The sequence below is a fragment of the Manis javanica genome, chromosome 7 (genome assembly GCF_040802235.1).
Source record: "Manis javanica isolate MJ-LG chromosome 7, MJ_LKY, whole genome shotgun sequence".
In the NCBI taxonomy this organism is placed as follows: domain Eukaryota; kingdom Metazoa; phylum Chordata; class Mammalia; order Pholidota; family Manidae; genus Manis; species Manis javanica.
In genome coordinates, this window is record NC_133162.1 from 66,111,809 (window position 1) to 66,138,696 (window position 26,888).

Consider the following 26,888-nt stretch of genomic DNA (forward strand, 5'->3'; position numbering starts at 1 on the left):
GGGACATAGTGGATCTCTGGCATCTTGCTGCACTGATAGACAGTGACTGCATTGGGATATGGGTGGGAACTTGATAATATGAGTAAATGTAGTAACCACATTGTTTTTTCATGTGGAACCTTCATAAGAGTGTATATCAATCATACCTTAATAAAAATTTTTAAAAATAAAAAATAAAAATAAATAAAATAAATAAGGGTGCATTTATCTTTTTGAATCAGGGATTTTGTTTCCTTTGGGTAAATTCCTAAAAGTGGAATTACTGAGTCATATAGTATTTCTATTTTTAGTTTTTTGAGGAACCTCCATACTGCTTTCCATAGTGGCTGCACCAATTTACATTCCCACTAACAGTGTAGAAGGGCTCCCATTTCTTCACATTCTTGCCAATACTTGTTATTTCTTGTCTTCTGAATAATGGACATTCTAATTTGGTTTACGTGATATCTCATTGTGGTTTTGATTTGCATTTCCCTAATAATTAGTGAGGGGGAGCGTCTTTTCATGTGCCTGTTGACCATCTGTATTTCTTCTTTGGAAAAATATCTGTTTCAGTTCTCTGTCCATTTTTTATTGGATTATTGGGGGGTTTTTTGGTGTTGTTGTGTATGAGTTCTTTATATATCATGAATATTAGCCCCTTATCAGATAAATCATTTACAAATATATTCTCCCTGTACTGTAGGCTCCCTTTTAGTTCTGCTGATGGTGTCCTTTGCTGTCCTTTTAAGTTTGATGTAGTCCCACTTGTTCATTTTTTTATTTTGTTTCCCATGCCCAAGGAGATGTGTCCAGCAAAAAGTTGTTCATGCTTATGTTCAAGAGATTTTTACCTGGGTTTTCTTCTGAGTTTTATGATTTTATGTCTTACATTCAGGTATTTGATCCATTTTGTGTTTACTTTTCTGTATGGAGTTAGACAGTAGTCCATTTTTATTCTCTTGCATGTAGCTGTCCAGTTTTTCCAACACCAGTTATTGAAGAGGCTGTCTTTTCTCCATTGTATATTCATGTAATATCATGTATTAATTGACCATATATGCATGGGTTTATATCTGAGCTCTCTATTGTGTTCCATTGATCTATGAGTCTGTCTTTTGCCAATACCATACTGTTTTGATTACTGTAGCTTTGTAGTATAGCTTGAACTCAGGGAGAGTAATTCCCCAGCTTTGTTCTTCTTTCTCAGGATTGCTTTGGCTATTCCAGGCCTTTTGTGGTTCCATATGATTTTTAGGATTATTTGCTCTAGTTCATTGAAAAATGCCATTTGTATTTAGATAGGGATTGCATTGAATTTAAATTGCTTTGGGCATACCTATGGGTTTTTGAAGGCTAGTACCTTTGGAGGACATGTTTTAGCACTGATCTAGACAAATATTTTAAGCTTCTGTTATAACCCCAGGACTCTGATAGGGAGTATACTGTAGACTTTAAGGGAACTGCTTTTTCATTCATTCATTCAACAAGTATATATTGAGTCCTTATTATGTAGCTGGCACTGTTCTCAACTTAGGATAGATGATAAATAATACACAAATGTTCCATTTACTGGGACCAGTGGTACCAGGTTCTCTGATTTATTTTTTCAGCTGAAGTTTGAATTTCTGTATAAAATCGCCTAATTTTAAAATGTTCATAACTAACTTAAAATTCTTCAATTTACTTTAACAAACAAATTAAACATTTATAACAGCCAAATGTTGCCTTTGGGGCTGTAGCTTATAATATCTGCTAGTCGCAGGGATTTTGTGGTACTGATTCTGAAGAAGTCTGAGACTTGAGAGGACTAAGTGGGATCACACAGACTGGGCAGGATGTGGAGAGGAAAGGAAGAAGGAGAATATTTTGTCTACTTCCTAACAGGGCAGAGGTGTGAAGGCAGGAAATGCAGCGTGCTGAGGGGGTGCGGTGATGGAGGGTGTGTATCTTCTTATCAGTATTGGCAATAGTTTCCCCACTGGGCTGCACTGAATCATCATTTCTAGGTTAAATTATTGCATTTGCCAGGATACAGGTTCAGCTGCCTAAACAGAAACAAAGTATTAGACAAGATAGAAATTTGTCTTTGTCATAATGGTGTGAATTTAAGCAAACTAGAGTGCTCCTCTTCTCTTCTTGCTTTGTCGTGACTCCGACTCATGACCACGGATGGCTCGCCTGAACAGCAGCATTCCAGCCAGCAGGAAGGGCAGGTGTAGGTGGAGAAGGCCATGTCCCTGCCTTTAAAGGGCAGAGTCCAGACTTTGATCACAGTACTTCACACTACACTGGCCAGAGCTAGGTGACATGGCCACATCTAACTCCAAGAAAGGCTGGAAAACTTTTTTCCAGATAAAAAGGTTTTATGTATAAGCTAAAAGTTACATTTTTATATTAGAAAAAGACAATGGGTTTTGCAGTGTATATAACATTCTGCTGCATGTGCTCTTGTGCGTCTCATATTCTGTGAGATAAGGCATCTCTTACTGTACCTTCAGTTTTCTAATAATTTTAGCAAGACCCTACCTAGTAGCATAAACAGAAGGTGATACTTGACATTCATTTTTTCCTATTTTACATTCTTCTGGCCCACTATACTTCCGGTTTGACTGATGTAGCATGGTGAGTTTTTGCTTTGTTTGTTTGCATAGTTGATTTCAAGCAGCATTGCTCAAACTTTTTATTCTTGGGACCCCTTGCACTCTTAAAAATTGCTAAGGATACTAAAAAGCTTTGCTTATGTGGGTTATATCTATTTACAGTTACATTAAAAATTAACACAGGTATTTTTAGGTATAGTAAAATACAAGAACCACTGTTGTAATGCTTCCAACTTTTAAAATTATTTGTTCTCTGTGTAAGGATCTGAGTAAACCCTAAAACAATTTAGGTTTTTACAAGACCCTAATCAATGACTAACTGGTATTTCCTTGTTTCCCTTTTCCCCTTACCTCACCCCCAGTCCCGAGTGACCCATATACCTCTTTGTTCTATCTCCCTAACTCTTTTAATGCCTTTTTTTTTCTGGTTTATTTCTTCTCACTGAGAAGTAGTGATTCCCCAGATGGGATTGCCTACATTCATGGCAGCAGAACTAATTTGGGTTTTAAGCTACGCTGTGACTGTGGCTCTCTCTAGGTCATTTCTTCTTGACGTTTCTGCAGCCTGCAAGTTTAATCTCAGTATATACTCCAGGGATCACTGGAGAGGATGAAGGGGAAAGATTAGAACATGGCAAATGACTTTCCTTGAAGAGTTTCTCAGCCATAGATTCAGGCCAGGAAATAGCATGTAAGGGTGAATGATCTACTTCTCAGACTTCTGAAGTCATGAATATTATATATAACCTGAAAGAATGTAGCTTAACCCCCTTATTTTATAAATTGAGGAACTGAGCAGAAGATATGTGTCCAGCATCATGTAAGGGGTTAGTGGAGTATAAAGGACAAATAAATTTAGAAGTGGGAAGTGATGATGCAGAGCTTGACCTACACTAGTATAAAACTGGAGACTAACATTTATTGAGTGACTATTTGGACTTGAGTATGTTACCTAACATCTCTGGGGCTCAATTCCTTCAACTGCAAACTAAAGATCCTAAAAATAGCTACGTTTTTAAAAATACTGACTATGTGCTAGGAACTGTTCTAGGCACTTTGTATGGTAATTTGTGTAATCCTTATTACAACTATATAACATTACTACTATTTCCCCCATTTTTCAAATGCACAGAAAGGCTGTATAACTTACCTGCAGTCACACCACTAGCGTATTTGTTTTCTGTTGCTGCTTTATAAATCACCACTAGCTTCATAGCTTAAGATAACATACTTATTATCTCAGAGTGTTATGGGTCTGGAGTCTGGGCACAGCATGACTAGATCTGACCTGCTGCTCAGGATCTAAGACAGCAATGGAAATGTCGAGCAGGGTAATGGTCTTATCTGAGGCCTTTGGGTGCTTTTCCAAACTCATACTATCAGCAGAATTAATTTACCTACAGCTGTGGAACTCAGGGTGGCTGATTCTTCAAGGTCAGCAGGGGAGTGTCTCATTCTTCAAAAGGTCTCTTCTGATTAGGTCAGACCCATCCAAGATAATCTTCCTTTGATTAACTTAATGTCAGATGATTAGAAGTCTTAATGTATCTTCAAACTCTCTTCATCCTTACCATATGAAATAACATAAACACAGAATAGTATCTTATCACCTTTGCTATATTCTGTTTCTTAGAAGCCAGTTATAGGTCTCATCCACACTCTGGAGAGGGAAGGGAGAATTACACAAGCCATGGAGACCAAGGAGCAGGAATCACAGAGCCATCTTACTGCCTTGCTTTCCACAGCTACTAAGTCTTCATTTAAACCCATACTACAGGTCTAAGAGTCCATGGCCCCAGAGTCCATGTTCTCAGCTACTGTGGTCTTTTTCCCTTTGAAGAAAGTTAAACCACATCATAACCTTTCAGAGTCCTAAGTAAGATAACACCCAGCAGGGTTATACTTGCTAGGCAATAATTAATTCTCCTCATATCTCTCCTTTTGAAGTTTGGCTTCAAGAAACTATAACCACCTGAAGTTTTGAATTTCCAGGAAAAGGTTTCCAACAGTATTCAGAGACCTCAAGTTAAATAAGTCATCTCAATTTACTCACACTCTGAGACAGAAATAACCCCAGAGTTTGGTATTTGGCAGTTGAATTCTCAAAATATAACTCTTAACTCTGCTTTTTGTCTTTGCAACAGATGAAGTGATTGAGAAGAAACAGTGAACACCTTCATTCTGTATGCAGACCAATATGGACCAGCCATTTACGGTGAACTCTCTGGTAGGTAGCACCAACTGATGTTTTTACATACGGGTCAGAAAGCCCAAAAAGAAGAACAGAAACATACCAAACATGAAATGAGTCACAATTACTTCAAGAAGTCTTAGCTCATGTCGTTTTTCATCTATCTGTGTGGTCCTCTTCTTTGAGGAAGTGACTAATAAAAGCCATCTTCGCTAGAGTTAAAAATAATTTTTTTCCACACAAGTGTGACATGTTAGTCTATCTGGTTGGATTCCAGAAGTGTAGTTCTGGAGAGAACTTCAGAGCTGATTTTGTGGCTGTTTTCGACCTCTTTGTGCCTCAGCTTCTTTACAGATAAAAAATTAGAGGCTTACCCTGTGTGGTAATGACTGAGAAAAATAATCTATATTTAACATCCAGATGTTGCTTTGAGATCCGTGTAAAGATCTGCATACTTGAGACTCTTGTTCTTCTCACTTTTCCCCTTTGGCCTAACATGATGCACACTTTCTCTAATTCTAACAACATGCTGGAGAGGAAATAACAGGGACTTGGGATTACATGGGTTTATTCTGTGTCTTAGATCAGTCTCTGAGAATGTAGGCATGTTATATAATCTCCATGGCCCTGTTTCTATACTCTGTGCCCTAAGACAGTCGGAAACATGTTTTTAAAGTTCTCAGCCTTTTATGGGAGCTTGATAAGTGGAAGCTGTCATTACCATTACCTTCCTCCTGATGATCCTCCCCGCCTACTCATTGTGACCTTGTGCATAGCCCTGAGACCAGCAGTGTACTGAATGCCCTCTCTGTACAAACCATCAGAAGATAAAGAAATAGAAGAGCGTGCTTCTTGCTCTGAAATAGGTTTTGACCCAATGTTTTTCTTATTTTTACCAAGATGCTCAGTTGCTAACAGATGCTCAATTGTTGTGAGAGTTTGTTTGTGTAGAGAACGGTGGGAACTTTTTCACCTCTGGCCCCATATTGTCAAAGCATTGTGGAATAATAAAGGCTGCTCCGTTTCTACCTCTGCAGAGGAAGGAATCATCCTTATGGGGTGTCTTGTGTGTTTTTCTAGAAAGTTAGGTAGGGATAATTAAAATTTTAGTGTACATGTCAATGTAAAAATGAATGTGAAGTTGAGAAGCAAAAGATGGCGGTGTGAGAGGAGAGACAGAGGCTTCCTCCTAAAACTGGATACAAATAGAAAATTTATTTGGCGCAACTAATCCTGAGAGAGCAACAGGAAAGAGGATGTGTCAGACTGCATACACCTTGAGAAAAGAGCAGACCTCAGCGAATGGGGTAACGTACCAGAGCTGTGGCTCCGCGGGACCCGAACCCTTCCCCCACCCCAGCTCACCAGTGGGAGGAAGAGAAACAGAGCAGGGAGGGAGTGGAAGGCTTGGGACTGCTGAATACCTAACTCCTGAGATCTGCTCTGGGAGCACAGACCTACATTTCATGGAATTTTCATGAGACTCGCATGACTACCGGGTTGGAAAGTTAATACAGGCAGAGTTCCTGGGGAGACTGGGATTCCGGCTGCTTGTGGAAAGCAGGGATCCATATCTGGCTGCTCTGGGACAAAAACTTATACCTGTGTGCCCGGCCCACTGGCTCAGGCAGTGGAGACAGGCACAGGAGCCAGGAGGCGGTGAACAGCTCTTTCCTACCCCCAGTACCACTCCCCTGCAACCCCTGACATTGCTTCAGGGGCTCAGCAGCTCCAGAATAGAGCTTCTGGACACTAGAGGGCGACATACAGAACCATGAAACGCCAAAGGAACCTTGTCCAGAGTAAAATTGTTAAAACAACTCCTGAGAAAGATTTAAATGATATGGACCTCGTGACTCTTCCTGAAAAATGAACGTGAAGGCTTTTCATCTGGAAATTTTGTATTGTCATCCAAGAACCTCACGTGCAAATGATACATTATAGACTGATAGAAACTTTAGGCTATTTCGCAGTGTATGTCTGAAATCAATTTTAAATTTGGAAAGGATAAGACCATTCAATAAAGGAAAAAATAAATCTTATTTTCATCTTTAAAGAAAAAGATAACTTATAATCATGTTGCTCCCTTTTTTTTTTCTCCTTTTTTGGGTACATCTGTTAAATATCATCTGTGTTGCAGGGAATATGCTACATGCCAGAGAACAAGGAAGAATGGAGAATGTTTCCTTTACATCAAGAGTTTATAAGGAATCAAAAACAATTGTACACAAGTAATTATAATTCATGGTGGACTGTATAGTAATAAAAAATGGTCAAATTTCTGTTGTACACATAGGAGGCTGAAACTCCCTTTAGAAAATTCCCTAATTGTCATTTTCTGATGTCATTGAAGCATTTATCTGTGATCAAATAACAATTTTTTTGTTTAGTGCTGTTGAGCTCTATGGATGAGCGTGGTGAGGGGAAGGTGGGGTGTTGCTTCTGTGTCTGAGACTTCTCTGTTATAAAAAATGGTGTATTCTCAAGCCTGAGGTACAGGGTTCACAAGTTCCACTTTTTGCTTCTGATGTGGGGAAGCCTCTATCTGCTTCTCTGAAATTAGAAAGTCTTGCAGAGAATTAAAAGAGCAGCACACCAAGGATTGGACAAAAGTTGCCTGAATTTAAGGCGAAGCCATTTAGGAAGAGACTGAGTATTGGTGTGGCCACCAGTCGCCCTTCTCTGATCTCAGAATTCTAGACCAGGTGAGAACAGACTGAAGCTGCCAGGTGAGGATCCAAGTCAAGTGTACCCGTTACTCCTTGCAACTCGTACCTGGAGAATATGGGAGACTGAGAAATCTTATCCTTGGTGCTCCACATTGAACTGGACACCCAGTCACAGGAGGGATAAGAAGCCCAGGCCCTGGGGATAAAGAGGCAGGGAGGAGGACTCACCCACATTGCTCCAGGTCAGGTCAGAAGAGTAAGCGAAGGTACAAGAGGTGTGGCCTACTTCGGACTTACTGGGGCCTTGAGAAACAATGTTTATGTCTCTCTAGCTATACATTACACATTTAGAAACAAGAATAATTCCAGGTCTCTAGGGTTCTATCTCCTATATAATTACCATCAAAGTAGACCAGATGGCATTGAAAAAACTGTAGCTAATTCACTGCACCTTGTCTCTGAAGTTTGACTCAGTGATTCATAGCCAGACTAAAACTAAGTCCACCTTGGTGTTTTATTCACTTGGCAAAGATGCCGAGAGGCCCTGAAAGCTGCTTATTAAACTAGATAGATTCTGGAATACTGTTGAATCCAAGCTGTCCCTTGGAGATCCTTCAGAGTATAATGGCACGAGCCCTCCCCTGCACAAATCCATCTGTTGGCCTGCTTCCCATGGCCCGGGATGAAAATATCTGTGAAGATAAAAGGGTCAATGATATTTTACCTAAAATGACCTAAAAAATGTGCATACCCAGGAACTTCCACATAATCGTACACTGAAACCTAAAAAAGAGCTTACCTCAAGGAAATGTTATGTTTATTCTGGAGATGGGTGTTTTTTCGGTGTAGACCATGTATTTGAGTCTTCACTTAAAAAGACTTCACTTTTATCATATTGTTAACTCTTATAAAAAGCTTCCCTTAGGTGTTGCTGTCAGGTATTTAGAACAGAAAATACAGCCATAATTTCAGTCATACTCATTTCTTATTATAGTCTGAGATTCACATTTTGCTTTGCAGAAGAAGTTAGCTGCTATGCCTGACCACACAGATGTTTCCCTCAGCCCAGAAGAGCGAGTCCGTGTCCTGAGCAAGTTGGGCTGTAACATTGCCATCACTGAAGATATCGCCCCACGCCGCTACTTTAGATCTGGAGTAGAAATGGAGAGGATGGCATCTGTGTATTTGGAAGAAGGAAACTTGGAAAATGCCTTTGTTCTTTATAATAAATTTATAACGTAAGTCGTTTGTTTTGGAGACCTTTGACATGAGAAAATTGGGAAAATATTTACATGATATTTTAGTGAGACCATTTGGATGCCACGAATATTTTTATATGCAGACCAATCTTCCAAATCCAAAACGTATTAAATGTCCAAGTTTTTTAATTACCAGTTCATGTCTTCAAAGGCATCCCTTCCCATCTCTGAGGCTCAGTGATGGGATGAGACACAAAAATATTGGATAGCACTCAATAGGCCAACCCAGTAACCTGCATGTCTGTTTCTCTAATATTCTTCACAACTAAAGTATTTTGTTTCATGCCTTTCTCCCCACCCCCACCCCCAATGAAGGTAAGCTTTATGAAAGCAGAAGCCATTCTGATGCTCCATCTACAGCACTAGGAACACGTATTAACATTTTTAAAGTTTGATTTGATGGGTTGAGACTGGGGGATAAGTCCGAAGTCCTAGGAAGGATCTGATTTAGTTATAGAATGTAGCAGTTAGTTTCACACTGTAGTTAGTAACAAAGAAAAGGTAATTTATTTAGCTATGTGATAATGCTAGTATAAAAGAGCCTCCAAAATATTGAGTGGCTACCTCAGAACAGCCACATGAAAATATACTTCCCATTAGATTAGTATTTATTATCAATCCTAGCTTAAAAGTTAGCAGAAATGGGATTTGGACTTTCCTTATTATTTTGCTACTTTACTGGTTGGGAAGATCTGTTACCAATATTATTTAATCTAAGCTGAAACCCTTACTTTTGTTTTAGTTGAAAGTCACATGTTGACTAGTTTTATTGTTTCAGTTGGTGACTTAACCTGATAACATCAGAGAGGCTGATGGTTGGGAATGTTTAGCCTACATGGGAAAATCACTTGCTTCTAGAAAGTTAAACAGTAAATACGAAGTTGGAGGTCATCAATAGTCATTGCTTAGTATGTTTCCAAAAATTTCAATTTCTGAAATGTAGTTTACCAATTGATAATATTTCTTTTTCACCTTCTGCTCAAATTCTGTACACACTGCTATGGAATCTCAGTGTGGTAAAGGGGAAAGGTCCCTGTACTCTCTGAGTTAGGGAGTAACCAAAATATTTGAATTCTATTCTATCATTAATGATGTGATCATTTGTAGTTCATTTAACCTCTGATGGCTTCAGTTCCTTATCCACAAATGAAAGATTTATGGGTGAAAATCTCTAAGGTCTCTTCAACTCTAAATGTTTGTGGCTTTTTTATTATTTATAAAACTTTAGGCATCTAACATTTATGTAGCCTCCTTAAGCCTTAATTCTCTCATTTGAGAAATGGGGATTATGAGACCATATCCAGGCAAGATGATGAATACATGTGTTATTTGTAAACAACAGAACACCAGTAAATTATAAGGTATCAAATATTAGTTGATCAAAATAGTATTTACATCCCATCATGATCAAGGGAGGACTATTCATTTAACAGATATTTATTGAGCATGTATTATGAGCTGGACACTAGTCTACCAAAAAATCCATACATCAGTAAGGGATAAAAGCAGAATTCCCTGCCCTTGTGAAGCAATATCTATACTTTACCTGGAAGTGATGTACCCGCTGCAGGGATTTCCCTTTACTTCTGCTGTTCTTCATTTCTCAAAAAGGTGATGAGAAATAATGAACTCCTAGTTGCACCTACTGATCCACTAGGGATTCTGGCTGTCATTTCTCTCAGTTAACAAATTTTCTGTTAAAAGTTTCTGATACATGCACCATGGCACTACTGATCCCTCAGCAGTCCTTTGGGTCTTTTTCAAAGATGAAAAAGGATTGCATCGATCTTCCCAAATGCTGAAATGTGTATATGATCCTCAGTGCTGCCAGCAGCATATAGGAGGTAATGCTCGGTGGGGTTAAGCATCCAGGACTAAGATCAAAGTGACACGGTCCATTTAGGGTGCATCCCTACTTCAGCACATAGTTTGCTGAGTTTAACTACCCTCAAATGCCAAAATCCATGCCAACCTTTAATGGGAAGGCAGATGGAAAGAATGTAGATTAAATGATAATTTACTGAAAATGTGCTTTTTGAAAAGGAGACTCATTCTCATGTTAGAAACCATCACTGAGCTCTTTCCATCATATAATGCTAAGGGTATGATTTCTTTCTCTAGCTTGTTTGTAGAAAAGCTCCCCAGCCATCGAGATTACCAGCAATGTGCAGTACCCGAAAAGCAGGATATTATGAAGGTATTGTGGGGTCAATGCTCCCCTGTGGGATTAAATGCTTACAAGCAGCCATTATTGATTCATCCCCCACTTTCTTTCCTCCTCTTTCTCATCCCCCTGAGAGTTTTAAGCACAAAAAATTCATTCCATTAGACATGGTGTTTTGATTTCCACTTAGACCTTTAATCATCATTATTGAGCCAATGTGGGATGTCTAATTGAAACTGGGACGGACGTGGGGAGATGAAAAATGCGCTCAATCACTTTATGGTGTGAAGAAGGAATTATTTCACTAATCTTCCCAGAGATTGAGAGAATTGTCTATTTCCACACACTTGTTTGAAACAGTTCTGCTGGTTTTGATTATTCCATACAGTCCTGAACCCAAAAACTTTTTTAATATCTGTGATTATTAAGGCAGCCACAAAGTTCTAGTTACTTTCTTCTTACAGTACTAGCCTAATAAATAATAAAGTGTTTGGGAGTGAGCTGAAATATTCTCAAGGAAAAGGAAGCTTGTTGAAATGTTATTTATTTATCATCAACATTTGCACCATATATAGTTTCAAATATCTTCAGTAGAGGATATATACTTTTAACTAACCCTTTCCATTTATATGTCTTAAATAGTTTGGGTTGATTCTATATGAAGGAAGATAGAACAATATATATGAAGCTAATTACAGCATAAAATTTTAAAGACCTCTTAATATACAGTGGAATAAAGGCTCTCTTACCTTTTATGTCAGGCCTGAGGCTGCCCATAAGCAGAGTTCAGATTTTGTCAAATGGTCTGTTTATATTTTTTAAATTTTCTATAGAATCTATCTGAAGGGTTGTTCATTATCATTCCTTGTGTAGCATTTCCCCCTAGTTCTCTTGTTTATTCAACCTCAGAGAATTCTGTACAGAAACCAAAGGTCCCAGGCTGCCAAGATGATTCTTTTGCTCTAATTGAGGGTTATCCTTATTTTTACTTGTAGCAAAAAATACTAAAAGCATATACATTTGTTTATGTTTGTTGAATAAATGGATGGATGGATGGATGGATGGATGGATGGATGGATGGATGGATGGATGGATGGATGAATGAATGGATGGATGGCAGGCAGGCAAAATATGAAGAGAACAGCAATTTAAGTGGAAGAGCCTGGCTAGCATCGGGAGATTTGGATTCTAGCCATACGGGGCCACTAGCTACATGTATGATTCTAGACAAGCCTCTTAATCTCCCTAGGCCTTTTTTTCCTCATCTCTAAAACGGGGGGTGGTGCGTGTACTAAATTAGATTTTCCTGCCATTAAGAATCACTGGGAAGCTTTTTAAGACCCAGATTCCCAACTCCTTCCCTAAACATGTTGATTCAGTAGATCTGGGGTTAGGTCTGGGAATCTATAATCTTATCAAAAGTGTCTCAACAGCTTTTCACAGTCTGTCAAGCCTAGGAGCCCCTGCCTACTATGTTCTCCAATGTCCCTTCTCATGACAATGCCATATCATTACCTACTACGGAAGGTAGAGTTACAAACCCGCTACCTGCAAATGGGGTCCCTAGCTTAAAAAAGTGCTTATCTAACTAGTAGAGTCGATAAATGTCTTACAAAAGGGATAATGTTTTCCCTTCCCTACCGGAAAGTTATATTTTGGAGTCCTAGAAAAGAGAGGTTTATTTTTCTACCATCATCTTTGGTTACTTGTGTCTTGATTTCTAATACACATACCAGCTGATGATCTGAAAGACTATACTGAAAATCCCACTAATCAATATATATGTATATATTTTTAAAAGAAACTGAAGGAGATTGCATTCCCAAGGACAGATGAATTGAAAAAGGACCTTTTAAAGAAATATAACATAGAATACCAAGAATATTTGCAAAGCAAAGTAAGTTCAATTGGTACATTTATTTCATGACTGTTTTCTGTGCATTTTTTGAATTTCATTTTCATAAGAGTTTTCCAAGTGTCATGTGCATTTAAATTAAAAATTAAAGATGCAGTGATCTAAAACCAATAAAAAATTCATGTTGATGTCTGGGTTAAGCACTTGCACCAAAGATGTGGTATTTTGATTTCCCTATAACATGTAATAAAGTAATACATTAGAAAATAGATTTCCTACAGTGATTTTAAGTAGAGCTTTTTGACCAACTTGCCAATGTAACCTTGAGCCAGATGACTTCTCTTTGCTGATGAACAGAGGCATAGGAGGCGGAGAGAACAATATATGGTTTCCGATGTATCTAATTAGGTAGGCCTTGGAAATGGTGAGTTTGATTCTTAAATTTTACAGTCAATATTACATTATAATGGAATAACAGTAACCATATGAGTGAAATGTATCACCAGTGGGTGATGGCTTCTGGATTGCTATTAAATAAAATATGAAAATGGAGATGATGTCTAAAGAACTGAAAGGCATTTACAGAAGACATTGATTGAGCAGTCAGTGTATAGGATCTCAGGTTCAAAACTTGAATTCTTAATATTTATAACATTATTATACCAGTTGTCATGCTTTTTTTGTTTGATTGTGTATTTATGTGCTTTGTATGTTGTTACCTTTACTGACTCACACTCAGTCTAGTTCATTAACTCTGAACATGCTCAGAGACCTTTCCTACTTCCCGTGGGCAGAACTGGAAGTCTGAGTGAGGTGCTTTGATGAAATGTCAGGGAAAGGTGAAATCAGAAGAGTCCCTCATAGGGATACTGTTGATTTGGTTTGAGCTCTGAAAGCTGAAAATGACCTTGGGAGCTCAGACAAAGGAACAGCAAAAGGAAGAAAAGCCCAGCTCCGTGTCCCTTCACACCCAGCAGTGTGGATAGTCCTTCTGTCAGGGTCCCCACGAGCACAGCCTTTGCACGGTCTGCCTTTGGTGGCAGTAATGACTCACAGTCCACAATAGTATCCCAAGTAGATGACATGTAGACATGTCTTGGGGAAGAGAGCAGCAGACTTTATGCCGGGGAGAGATGAGCAAACATACCAGTAAGCCTTTGTGACAGGTGGCCCTGGCATCATCTGGAAGCCATTTAGAAATGCAGAATCTCAGGCCCCATGCCAGACCTGCTGAATCCCAGCTGGCCCTGTAACAAGACCCAGGATGATTCATGTGTGCATCAAAGAGCTGCTGTAAGCTCTATTCCCCACTCCGCCCCTACCTTACAGCAGCTTTCGAAGCTTAGTTTTCATCAAAACCATTTGGGGAGCTTGTTAAAGATTTATATTCTCTGACCTAATAATGCCTGGAACATTTAATTAAGACTGGGGAGGATAGGAATCGTCATTTTTGACAAAATTCCTGGTTCGTTCAGATAGAGATGATTGGACCACATTTTAAGAACCATTTCTTAGTGATTTCCCTTCTCCACAAAGTTCCCACAGCATGAGTTCCACAGACAAATGCAGGAGGTTCGAGGGTGGCCCTATACAGTAGGACGTCCTGGGACTGTGGAAATGATCCATTTGGCATTCCCTCATATGGGAGCCACTCACCACATGGTACCTAATAGGTAGATCTCACGACTGAGGAACTGAATTCCTAATTTCATTTCATTTTATTCATTTACATTTAAATAGCCCACGTGGCTAGTGGCTTCGCTACTGGGCAGTGCTGCCTAAGGTGACATGACTGTTTCTGAGATAATTGTGTACCATATAGTTTGATTGGTCAGGCTGAGCCAACAATCTTGACCTTGATTTTTTGATATTTAAAAGTGCAGAGGAATGGAGGGAACTTGATTGTCAAGGCCTATCTCTGGTAAAATATGAGTACATTTAGAACTGCTGCCTTCATCAGATTAAGGGGCTTTTGCCATGCTGTAGTATATTTTCCTCACTGTCCTGTAAGCGTCCCTGTGGGCTTATTGCTGTATCTAACTGTGTCTGTCTGCTAGCAGATTGCAAGTGTCTAACCCCAGTTTGATTTTTTTACCTTGGAAATTTACCGCTTATTCTGGCAACCACATTTTTTTTTAGAACAGATACAAAGCTGAAATTCTCAAAAAACTGGAGCATCAGAGATTGATAGAGGCAGAAAGGAAGCGGATCGCTCACATGCGCCAGCAGCAGCTAGAATCGGAGCAGTTTCTGTTCTTTGAAGATCAGCTCAAGAAGCAAGAATTAGCCCGGGGTCAGATGAGAAGCCAAGAAACCCCAGTGCTGTCAGAGCAGATTGACGGGAGCGCTTGCTCTTGCTTTCCCACACACCAGAACAATTCCCTGGCGAATGCATTTGCAGATCAACTTAATAGAAGTGATGCAACCAATTATTCTAGCCACTCTCCTCCTGTAAACAGGGCCTTAAAGCCAGCTGCTACTCTAAGTGCTGTTCAGAGTAAGTGATAAAATGCACCCCAGCAAGACATTGAATCTCTTCTAATGGACCATATTTCTGTAACATCCGGGGGGTTCTCCTCATTTCATTAATAATTGTGGTAGGACCCCTGCGTGCTGTGGTGTGAATGACAGCTAGGCTTCCAGTACCATCTGGCTTTCACTCTGTACAATCTTAAAACGCAGGAAACGTGATCAGCCCCCGCTAGAGCAGAGTCTCTATGATATAAACAGGACTGGATGTGGTCATGTGCAGAGATTTCAAAAGAGAAGATTTCTAGGCAAATTTTTTCTTTCATGTAGTTTAACCAAGAAACGCGTGACTCTTAAAGGTAAACACTTATACAGAGAGGAAAGAAGACATTGAGAAAAATTGTCCAGATCTTGGCTGAAGAATTTAAATGATTAGCATTTTCCTGCCCTGCAGGAGCTCATATACACAGGTGGTTAACCTCCAAGTGAGTTCTGTGTTTCTGCCAGTAGTTCGTGCTGCTTGATGCTGATGTATCATTGCTGGCAAGTTTCCGAGACTAAATAGGGGATTTTTCCATGCCGACACTGTCAGATGGAACTTGAGTTTCCATGTATTTTAAAAGAGTTACGATAGCCAGCCATTTTATGAAGTACTGTACTGCTAATTATTTCTGAAAACAGTGTTTTTACTTAATGATGACCAACTTTTATAAAGATATAAGTAACATAAGAAAAGCACAGTAAAAAATACTGACCCTGCGTCTTCCAGGCTATGAGATGCATGTAGTCTGTGCTTCCTGTGCACTTAGTAGTTTATTTGCTTTGTGCCAAAAGAAAACACACACATACATGTAAATAGATCTAGGGCACAAAGATATAAAAGTACTTGCACCTTCCCACTCGTTTATATAATAATTTATATGCAAAGTATAATTTTACCTTCCTTTTAGTTAATGTTTACTTTTGAGAGTTAAAAATTCGGAGAGTGGAGCACCTGTTGATTTCATTTTTTATATTTATATTGACCCAAAATTGCTTGTGAAAAACAGCTTGGAAGGATGGGGTATAAGATTGGTTTTTAGCTTTTTCTCTCTCTTCTGTTTCTTAGATTTAGTGATTGAAGGACTGAGATGTGTTGTTTTATCAAGGGATCTTTGCCACAAATTTCTGCTGCTGGCAGAGTCTAATACAGTGCGAGGAATAGAAACCTGTGGAATACTGTGCGGAAAACTGGTATGGTTTTTGTTTCATCTCTCTCTGCACATGATACTTTCAGTACTGCTGGCATTCTTGTGACAAGCAGGACAGAATAACAGTTTCCTAAGAGTTACAAATATTATGAAATTCTCCTTACATAGATCAGTTTCACACAGTCACTGTCCTTGCTAGTGGAATTATCCCAGAAAACAGATGGTAGCATTTCAAGGATACTATAAAAGCCCATTGTAAAGAATTAGTAAACCATATATTAAATCTTTGCTTAGAAAAGTGGTAGCTTACAGTTGTTCACATTTCCAAAACTATCTGGTTTTCTAAATCAAACATCCAGTGCAATTGTGAGTTTCACATATATTCATATAATTACCTCTTTTTATCTGAGACAGGTGTCATCTTGCCACCCTTTTTCAGACACTTGTGGAATAAAACTAGGTTTTTATTGTTTAGTTTAAGGCAGTAGTTTCAACAAACTGAAATCATATAGCACAGGTCATATTTAGGTATGGAAGACTTTATCAGAAATATGTGATGACAGACAATACCAAAATAGGGGGAGAAAAAAGACACAAGATGCACTTAATTTCCTGTTTGCAAGAAAGATGAATAATATTTCTTTGGGAGTGCCCTTTCATGGTTACTTTTCGGTATTAGTTGGTATTTCTGGGTCCAAGTACAGTTTCCTTCCTAAACATTTAGCTTGGGGACATTGTTTAGTTGAATATACGTTTTATTCAGCACACATTCTCCCACTGTATTCTAGTGGTGCATGATGACTTCCTCCAGGAGAGGGGAAGCCCAGATGACATGCACGGCAGAATAACCTGCCATCTCCTGCCCACCTAATTTTCCTTTTGAGGGGCAGTGTGCTGTGGATGATCCCTCCTCAAGAGCATCTGTTGCACTCAGTTTGATTGATTCATTCGTTGATTCATTTATTTTTCCTTCATTCCTTCATGGACAGACATTCACTGAGTACCTGTATATTCCAGGTACTGTGCTCGGTGTTGGCACTTGGTTGACTACAACAGCCACAGTCTGTGCCACGTAGCGCTTACATGATGCTTGCGGAGGACCAGATAGATGACTGATCAGAGATGGGCCTGGGTGCTCTCAGGGGACCATGTAGCTGGGAAGCTAACCTTGTCTGGGGGGGGACCAAGAAGGGCTTCCCTGAAAAGTGATATGTACACTACACCTGGAAAATACAGAAAGTAAGCCAGGAAAGGAGGGCAGGCTGGAGTGAAGAGTTGCAGCCAAGATGGAAGGAATCTGCCCAGTGTGCAGGGAGCCCTAGGGCCGGAGAGAAGTGGGACTGCAGAGGGAAGGATGGCCACTGACCACCCAAACAGCTCTTGCCTGAGGATCCAACCGCCAATGCACAACCCTGTTCCTCTCAACTCTTCTCTTTCCTGAGGGAAGTGATTTGTTTCTCCTTTCTCTTTATCTGGTTGCAAATCCAAAACAATACCCTAATTCTGGAAAATTCCAGTGAGTCCTCCCCATACTAGAAGAAAGTTATAAGTCTTGAAGTAAAATGAAATGTAATTAACAAGATAAAAACAATACCATCAACCCTACAAACCTCAGAAATGATCTTCAGTAAAGCCACAGAATTTTTTAACTGTATCTCCCCCACCAGATAAACCTTCTGCTGTTTTGTTCTGATTTTTTTTCCACTGCAGATGTCATATATCAAGACATTATTTAGTAACCAAACTTTCATGCTCCAGCGTGGAATGCCAGTTCCTCTTTATGATACATTCTCTATTGCAAAAATAGGTTTCAAGTTCCAAGCAACTAACTCTCAAAAGTTTTGGCAAATAATCCATTTTCAAGCTTGAGGCTTTGTTCTGAATTGTGACAGGCTAGGAGGAGGAGATTGGACACTGGGGGACGCTCTCTAGTGTTCTAGCAAAATACTGCACTTCCTTCTCAGGATTTGTTTGTTTTTGTGTCACACGCTTGTTATTCTTATTGCTGATTGTTTTCTAGACGCATAATGAATTTACTATTACCCACGTAATCGTGCCAAAGCAGTCTGCAGGACCAGACTACTGTGACGTGGAGAATGTAGAAGAATTATTCAGTGTTCAGGATCAACACGATCTCCTCACTCTGGGATGGATCCATGTACGTTTGACCTTTGGGTTTCAGTTTGTTTTTTTACCAAGGCGCTGTTTTCCTCCTTGAGGAAATCTAGCTTAGTTTAAATCATTTCTTATTCTTAATTTTTTTCCCAGTGGAAATGGAGATTTCCAGAAAATTCCATTTCCTTCTATGTGCGGCACTGTCTAAATCTGTCAGGTCTGGAGTTGCAGAAGGCTATAGTATGCTTTTTCCTACCACCCAAAGTTAGAAGAGCAAGAAACATTTAGAAAAGGAGTGAGTTGTTCTGGTGATTTTATGTAGTGGAATGGAGGCCTAACCAAATTTTTAACTAATTTGACCAGACATTGATTACTGTTCTTTCCTTTCGGCCATGGGTCTAAAGTAGTTAAGAAAATTTCTCAAAGTGTTATTTTTTTAAACAGGTGTTTGTACACATCAAATACGGACCTTACACTCTACTGCACCTCCCCTACAGACCAAGAATGAGTCTATTATTTTATACAGCCCCAGAGTAGGGCCAAAGGGATGGGGCCCAAAATAGTGATTCCAACATCCACCAGGCCATCATAGGAACAAGAAAGGGCTGAAGAACTCAGAGACAAGCTTAAATCTCAGCTCTGCTAAGAATTCTTTATAGGAACATTGGCAAGTTAAGCAATCTGAGCATCAACTTTATCATCCATGAAACAGGAATCATAATAATTGATGTCATGTGACAGCAACTACTAAATGAGGTAATGTCAGTGAATTCCTCAGCTTATTTTTCTAGGAACTTGAAAATTGTAGCGAATTCCTCAGCTTATTTTTCTAGGAACTTGAAAATTGTAGCTGTTGGTTTTGGTGATATACTCTACTTTTCCTATCCATGGTTTAATCTGTCCAGAGGACATTTTATTCCATCACACACATCGGGGCCTGAGGTAGGGACAAATCATAACACTGTCATGGAATGCTGGCCAAGATTTTCATACCCTGGGGACTTCCAAGAGCACTTGAAGACAGAGTAATGACCATTTTTTAAATCTTACTTGCCTAATAGAGTGGCACTGAGTAGGGGCAGAACACACACCCAGACCCACACTGACACCAGTCACCCTCCCACCCCCCAGGCCACAAATCATCAGGCTTTTGGTGATACATCATTTAGGAAGGTGGAGGAGACCTTTGTCCCAGCTCCACTTGTAAATTACTCTGTGCCCTTCGTTGGGAGACCTTGTTTCCAGGTCCCTCACTGACCCAATGGGGTTAATGAACGCCGTTTTTCCTGCACTGGATTTGAGTGAGCCGTAAACAAGACACCTGGTGTGAAAGCCCTTTGGAAAGTATAAACTGCCTTTCGGATGCAAGAAATTATTTATAACGAAGAGTTTGTAGAATTTTCCATATGTCTCTCTCTTTGTTTTACTTAACAGTAAGTAATGTGCCTCATTCTTTGCTTAGAAATTGCTGAATTTTAAAGGCATTGTTAGGTTTGACATGATTTTCTGTAATAGGAATGCATTTTAAAGCAAAATAAATAGAAGCAAAGAATTGTAATACACGCTGGTAAAGAATGGAAGTCCCTTAAACTATATCTATGTTGTAAAGTCAGTGTTAGTTTTTCCTTCATTTCCCTAACTAGAGACAAGCTTTTTCCCGTTACAACTGTGTGTATACAAAGCATGCAATAATGAAGTTAAGTCATTAAATAGTGAATTTGGCGTGATTTTAGAATTCTAGGGATATGCTTTTTGTTTATCTCATCATATCAAATTGTTGTGGTTCAAGGAAAACACCAAAATATTATATTTCTAACCTTCAGTGTTTGTGATAACCTTTATTGTCATGATACTAGCAACAGATGCCAGAGCTAACTTTTTTCAGATATACATTAGTCATAGGAAACAAGAGCTGAATGAGAATCAGACAGTGCTGGATCTGAGTTTAGACTTCCCAGCTAAACTAACTCCTTGACCTTCAGCCCCCCTATTTACTTTGCTGCTTAACTGAGTTCCCTCATCTGTAAAGTGGGGATAATGATAGCATGTATCTGATTGTTGTAATAATGAAATAAGATAATTCGAGGAAAGTGATTAGTTCAGTGCCTGCACATTATCTATCCCGAGGCAGTAAATGGCACACATTGCTGTCATCACCGTCATCATTCTGATTCCCATAGAGTAGGGGGTCAGGTGGGAGCACCATTCTCCCATGGAGACCAATCTTTATTGGAGCAAAAGTGACTCCTCCTGGAAGAAATGAAGGGCTCGAATGTCTTACAGTGCATATTCTGTCTGGAAAGAAATTTGCAGGCGAGGGATTTGTCTATTTGACAATCTGCTTGCTTCCTCCACAGCGCTAAAGTTCTTTGAACACTTCTACTTTCTCACCAAAGCATAAAAGGTCCTAGGTACTAATAGAAGGTTTTCACTGAATCAGATACTAAGAAATCATGCCCTCCGGCTGGTCCCCTCACTAACATTTGGGTTTTAAGAATTAGTGTGATTTCCATTCCTCAGTTGATCCAGGTCTTTGCAGACCAAGAGTTGTTTTTTCATTGAAGAAACATGTACCTTTCTGTAAATAAATATCAGCAGATTGTACCTTCATTTTATTAAACTAGAATGGAGTTTTAAAATCTTGCATTTCTTCAACTGACCATAGTTAATGTGTAAAGCCATGAAGCTGTTTCTCCAGGCCTCTGCCCTTTAGTTAACAATGGCAATATTAAAATAATGACAGTAATAAACACAGCAATAATAACAGCTAATGATTTTGAGTCCTGTGTGCTAGGTACTGTTCTAAGAATTTTATACAGATTATCTGATTTAATTTTATAACAACCCCACAAAAAAAATAATTATTATCCTTATTTTACAGTTAATGAAATGAGTATGAGGAGGTTAAATAATCTTAGCAGTATCATAGAGCTAGTGAGTGATGGAGACAGGACCCAGACAATGATGCCAAGGACCTTGGTTTCATGATTCAAATGGTGGCACTCCTTTCTCCAGGGTAATTGAGATCTACTGTGAATTTTAAGATCATTATGGGTGCATAGATCTTCATTCTCACGGATGAACCTCTGATTTGTCTGTCATAAACATGAGTTTGTATACAGTCAAAAACCAGGAAGATACTTCTTTTCATTTATAATCTGCCTTCTGCCACACCATATAGGTATTAACTGGCTGTACCAACTGAGTCCCAGACACTTGTAGCAACTTGGAGACTTTTGTTCTCCTCTTGTAGGGAATGGCGATCCATAAAAAGGATGCACAGCCACATGTGGTCAACCTAGTGGAAGCTTCCCTGCTGTGTCCGTGGTTTTGCATAAAGTAGCTCTGGGTTTCTAGTCACAGCTGTGCTTGTGTGTAACCACGGGCAAGTCACTGCTAGGAACCTCAGAATCCTTGTTTGCAAAACTGAGAGAATAATACAAGTAGCTCCTGGATGAGTTGTGATGATTAAATGAGAGATTATCTAAAGCCTCTGACAAATTAATTTCCAGTTCTGTCTTTCCCTATAACAGAAAGTGTGTGACTACTCCCAAACCTCTTCTCAAAATCCTGGTTATCCCAGAGCCTATGAAGGGAAGGATTCTGTCAGCAAGACATTTTTAAAAGTCCTTATTTAATGATGATAAGAAAGAAAAGGAAAATAACTAGGATTTCCTCCTAGCATGGACCATGGCCAAGGCACAGCCCCCCTCATAAGACTGCCCTCTTTTTTTTTTGACAGACACATCCAACCCAGACTGCATTCTTATCCAGTGTTGACCTGCACACTCACTGTTCCTATCAGCTCATGCTGCCAGAGGCGATTGCTATTGTTTGCTCACCAAAGCATAAAGAGTAAGTGTAACTGGAGAGAGCGTCCAAGGAAGGCTTTATCTTGTCTAAGGCTTCTGGGTTGAAGTGTGCCTACACACTAAGCTGTGTGCTTGGATAGGAAAGCACACTGTGCCTTTGGGAAGAAAGAGATTAGTGCCAGCCAGCTCCCATGTACCTCAGCTCTGCTGTCTTTTAAAGGTCCTTTCAGTGATAAAATTGCTGGTTCTCTTTCTTTAGTTAGCATGCTCTGAAAGTGGATAAACTCCATGTTATTCTAGTTTACTATTTGAGATCTTAGTTCTACTGTATTTCCTGTTGTAAGAAAATTTCCAGCCTTAGCATAATTACCTCCAAACCCTTTCTAGGTATGAGAGTATGGTAAAAATGGAAGTTGCTATGGCTAGGATCCTCACCTGACCCTAAACTACTTGATGATGTAATTGGCCTACTGCTAGGCTAGGGCTTCCACACCCATAGGCAATAAACTATTATTGACTGAATTACTACATAAAGCCCAGTGCTCTGGGTGGAGGCAGAGATGGAGGTGGATTGTGGATCTGCACACTGCTGGATGCAGACATGATCCTAGTGCTTAACCAACCACCAGGAGACTAAAGCCGGGTATAAACCCTTTTACCCCAAGAATGTTCCAATGTCATTTCTCTGTCTCACTAAATCCATAGTGAGACAGCGCAGGGCTGAAACCCTCAGGTGAGACAGAGATTATTGTAGAGTGATTATAAGCAGAGGAATTCAACAAACTAATAGTGGAATCCTGCTGCACTCTCAGGCGGTAAGTTTTAGCAGGATACCTGACCACTGTGAGTCTCGGCTCTTCATCTCTGCCACCTGCCCATCACAGATTGATGCAAAGCCAAAACTAGGTGACAGTCTATATAAATAGCTTACCATAGTGCTAGCACCACAGCCAGCCCTCAGCACATATTTGCTGTTGCTGTTAACAGTATTAGCATTATTAGAAAAAGAAGAAATATCTGCCACCTGCCATTTCCTCCCAGGGTCTTGGCTTTTCCTCTCTGGGCTCAGCTGCCTCTTGCCCATTATAGTCCTGCAGCTGCTTGGAGTTAGCATTGGCGCCTGTGGGGTTTCTCTGCTATAAACCAGTCATTGCACAATTGGTTTAAAAAGTCACCATGGAATTCTTAGTTTGTAGTTTCTTTCTCCATCCCATTTGAGGAATATGTATGCTTGTGCCATTCAAATAAAGCACCTGGAAAGCCCAAATGAACCTAAATTTTTGTACCTTTTTTTTTTTTTTCATCATAAAACCAAGCACCGGCATCTTCAGGCTCACCAATGCTGGCATGCTCGAGGTTTCTGCTTGTAAAAAGAAGGGCTTTCATCCGCACACCAGGGACCCCAGGCTGTTCAGCGTGAGTAGACAGTGTTGGATATTTTGCACAGATATTTACTTTTCATATTCTCCCTTTTTTTCTCAAGGAGAGAAAGAGTAACCATATAGTATAAGATAAAACACTGTATTGCTTAGTTTGGAGTTGTCTTATCCAGAGAATTAACCAATTTTTGTACTTTCTTCAGATTTCCTCTATCATTTTGTTTACAAGGGAATGCCAGTATTTCTGTAGCAGAGTTGATGGTGTATAACTTACTTCCATTTACATATCCATGTGATACTTACAGAAATAATTTTATTCAGACTCCAAGTAAGCAAATAATTATTAAATAAAATGATACTAAGTGTCTCATGAATCATTTGTGCTTGATGTGGCCGCATTCATTTTTTATAATAGTTCAATGAAAACTGTAATCATACATTTTGATTAGCTCTATATAGCCCCACATAAACATTATTTGACTACATCTTTTCTTTCTTATTACTTGTTTGGTGGTTCTTTGGCTGTAACACCAGAGACACATTATTTTGAAGTTTGAATTTATTTACAAAGAAAATTACTTGGCAACCTTTGCAAATATTTTCTTGTTGAAAATGGATAAACATGATTGTCTTTGTTCTGATTGGAAATATTTTTAAAATGAGGGATGTTTTAAACTTAGGAAGTTCACAGCCTCCTCCCTCAAGTGAATCATGGTAAATATAATGGCATAAAATCAATTTTTTTCTTTAATAGATATGCAAGCATGTGTTGGTAAAAGACATAAAAATAATCATACTGGATCTGAGGTGATATGTTCCGAAGATGAGCACCTTCCACACCAGGCTCCTACCCATGGACATGTGGTTGCCAGGTTTTCTTAAGATGTTTCCAGAAGTGACTGGTATTTTATATTTATACATTTTAGATCAGGAAGTTTGATATTTATTGCTCTTGCACATTTGGAAGTTTTATTTTTGGGTTGCTCTGTCTCAAGAGATGTCGCCATGGTGTTAAATCAATACTGTGAATGTTACCCAAATACTATGACCAGATAATAAATTGTGCTGCAAATAACATGTCCAGTGTTTGTAAGAGGCCCGCATACATTTTCAGAGCTTTAGGTGTTTCACTGTATTTCTTTTCTCTCATTCTTGTAAACTATAATTCCAAGTAAGAAATTCTGAGTTCCAGGTGGTCTCCAAGACAGGCCATCTGTTTCTGCAAACTTCCCTGGGGTAGACGCATCCTTAGAGGAGTGGGCATTCTTGGCATTTTCATTTCCTCACAAGGCAAAGCAAGAGCTCAGGTTTGCGGTAAAGTGTGAAGAGGTCTGAACCGGGAAGTGGCTTCTTTATTGCCAAATACACATCCAGTTAACCAGACTTCCCGGGGGGACTTGTCACAGAGTGAAGGATCCCTGGAGGCAGCAAGCCAGTGATGTGCCCTTGCCCAGCAGAATGAGGTCCGGAAGCTGTGTGTCTCCAAGAACTATGAGCAGCGTGGCTGCGCCAGTGAGGGATGAACAGGCTGGAGGAAGAGCCCAGGGCGGCTCACGCGAGCATATGTGCCGCGTGGGCGAGGCTGTGCCACCAGCGTGCCTTGGATGAGCTGCTTTCCAATGAGCTCGCTGCCAAGCAGCCGGCAGCCAGGCGCCCTCTTTTGAATATGAATCAGTTCCAGAGCCCCATGTGCCACTTCCCTGTGTCCTAAGGTAATGATAGTTCATTTCTTCTCGGGTTTGCTTTTCTGTGGAAAATGAACAAAGTCTGAGCTCTCTCTGGTTTTCAGTGCTCGTCTGTTTGTCCTCGGTGCCCGGCAGCCAGTGTGTACTTGCTATGGTCTGAATAGTGCCCCCCAGTCACACGCTGAAGTCCCGACCCCCCAGCACCTCAGAATGTGACTGTGTGTGGAGACAGAGCCTTTAAAGAGGGAACAACATCAACATGCGGTCATGTGTGTGGGCTGTAACCCCACACGGCTGGTGTCCTCGGAGGGAAAGATTACAGCACAGACACATGGGAGGAGGACCGCACGAAGACGCAGGGAGAAGATGGCCATTTCCAAGCTCTCTAAGAAACCAAACCTGCCAACACCTTGATGTCTGACTTCTGGCCTCCAGAACTGGTAGAAAATAAATGTCTGTTGTTTAAGCCACTCAGTCTGTGGTGTTTTGTTATGACAGCCCAAGCAGCCTAATACGGTCTTAATAAATACTTCCTTAGGTTGCCGTTTATTTCCTTTTTCCTCACAGACAGAATGAAATGACTTTCCTTGTTGTCACACAGAAATCACTCTCTTCTCCATAAGATCCTGTCAGTCATAAAAGAGCAAAGCAGGATGTCTGTGAGTTATTCTCAGCAACTGAAATTATTCTTGGATTCTTTATAGTAGAATTTTGTTTGCAGAGACACTGGCAAATGTTTGAGGTACAATGTTAGGTAAGGCCACATCCTAGAATTGGTTCAGTATTCCCCCGTAGTCTGTTCCATGCTGCAGCCATGGGTCATGCTAGTGACTATTATTACGATGCTTTGAAATTAAGTTGAGGTTTCTGTTGTGCTGCCAACTACGGGGCTTCCAAATGTGGAAAGTAGGTGTTTCTCTTCAGGCACATCTTGCAGAATTGACTAGCAAGAGAATAACTTGTGTGAAGAGGATGCTTGAGGAATGTCTTGTATTTGATTATGATAAAGGAGAAAGGGTAGACTTTCAGCTCCTTTTCCTTGAAAGAATTTGGTTTGTTATTAATCATGAAGACAACACATATGCAAAGAATTCCTCTGTTCCTTTAAGAAACTTGTCTCCTTTTTTAGTATCTTGGCTCTTCATGACACAAGAATATATTTTCCTTGGGGACAGATGACAAAAACATTATTTAGCGGTTCTTGGAGATTCATCAGACTGATGTCCAAGAAGACACTTTTTTAAATGATCAAAAAGGCATGTCTTAATTTGGGTTGCCATGACAAAAATACCATAAAGTGGGTGATTTAAAACAGCAAACAGTTTTTCCCCCCTCATCCCACCACCTCTAAGCAACAAACATTTATTTCTCACAGTTCCGGAGGCTCGAAGTCTGAGGTCAGAGTGCCAGCATGGGGCGGCTCTTCCTGGTTTGCCAGAGCTGCCTTCTGACTGTGTCCTCACATGGTGGAGAAGAGATCATCTCTCATGTCTCCTCTTTTAAGGGAGTAATCCCTTC

The 26,888-nt window shown here is 39.8% G+C and overlaps 1 protein-coding gene across 1 annotated transcript in view; it reads left to right on the forward strand.

Moving 5' to 3' along the window:
* STAMBPL1 (STAM binding protein like 1) overlaps window positions 1-24,760 on the forward strand; it is a 50,562-nt gene extending 25,802 nt beyond the window's left edge. The window contains exons 2-11 of the mRNA XM_017665678.3: window positions 4,727-4,809; window positions 8,463-8,680; window positions 10,823-10,898; window positions 12,667-12,762; window positions 14,860-15,217; window positions 16,298-16,422; window positions 18,400-18,537; window positions 22,237-22,349; window positions 23,623-23,722; window positions 24,440-24,760. Coding sequence (XP_017521167.1) covers window positions 4,768-4,809; window positions 8,463-8,680; window positions 10,823-10,898; window positions 12,667-12,762; window positions 14,860-15,217; window positions 16,298-16,422; window positions 18,400-18,537; window positions 22,237-22,349; window positions 23,623-23,722; window positions 24,440-24,496 — 1,323 coding nt within the window. The 5' untranslated portion in view covers window positions 4,727-4,767 and the 3' untranslated portion in view covers window positions 24,497-24,760. The remainder of the gene's footprint in view (window positions 1-4,726; window positions 4,810-8,462; window positions 8,681-10,822; window positions 10,899-12,666; window positions 12,763-14,859; window positions 15,218-16,297; window positions 16,423-18,399; window positions 18,538-22,236; window positions 22,350-23,622; window positions 23,723-24,439) is intronic.
* Window positions 24,761-26,888: the final 2,128 nt, after the last annotated feature.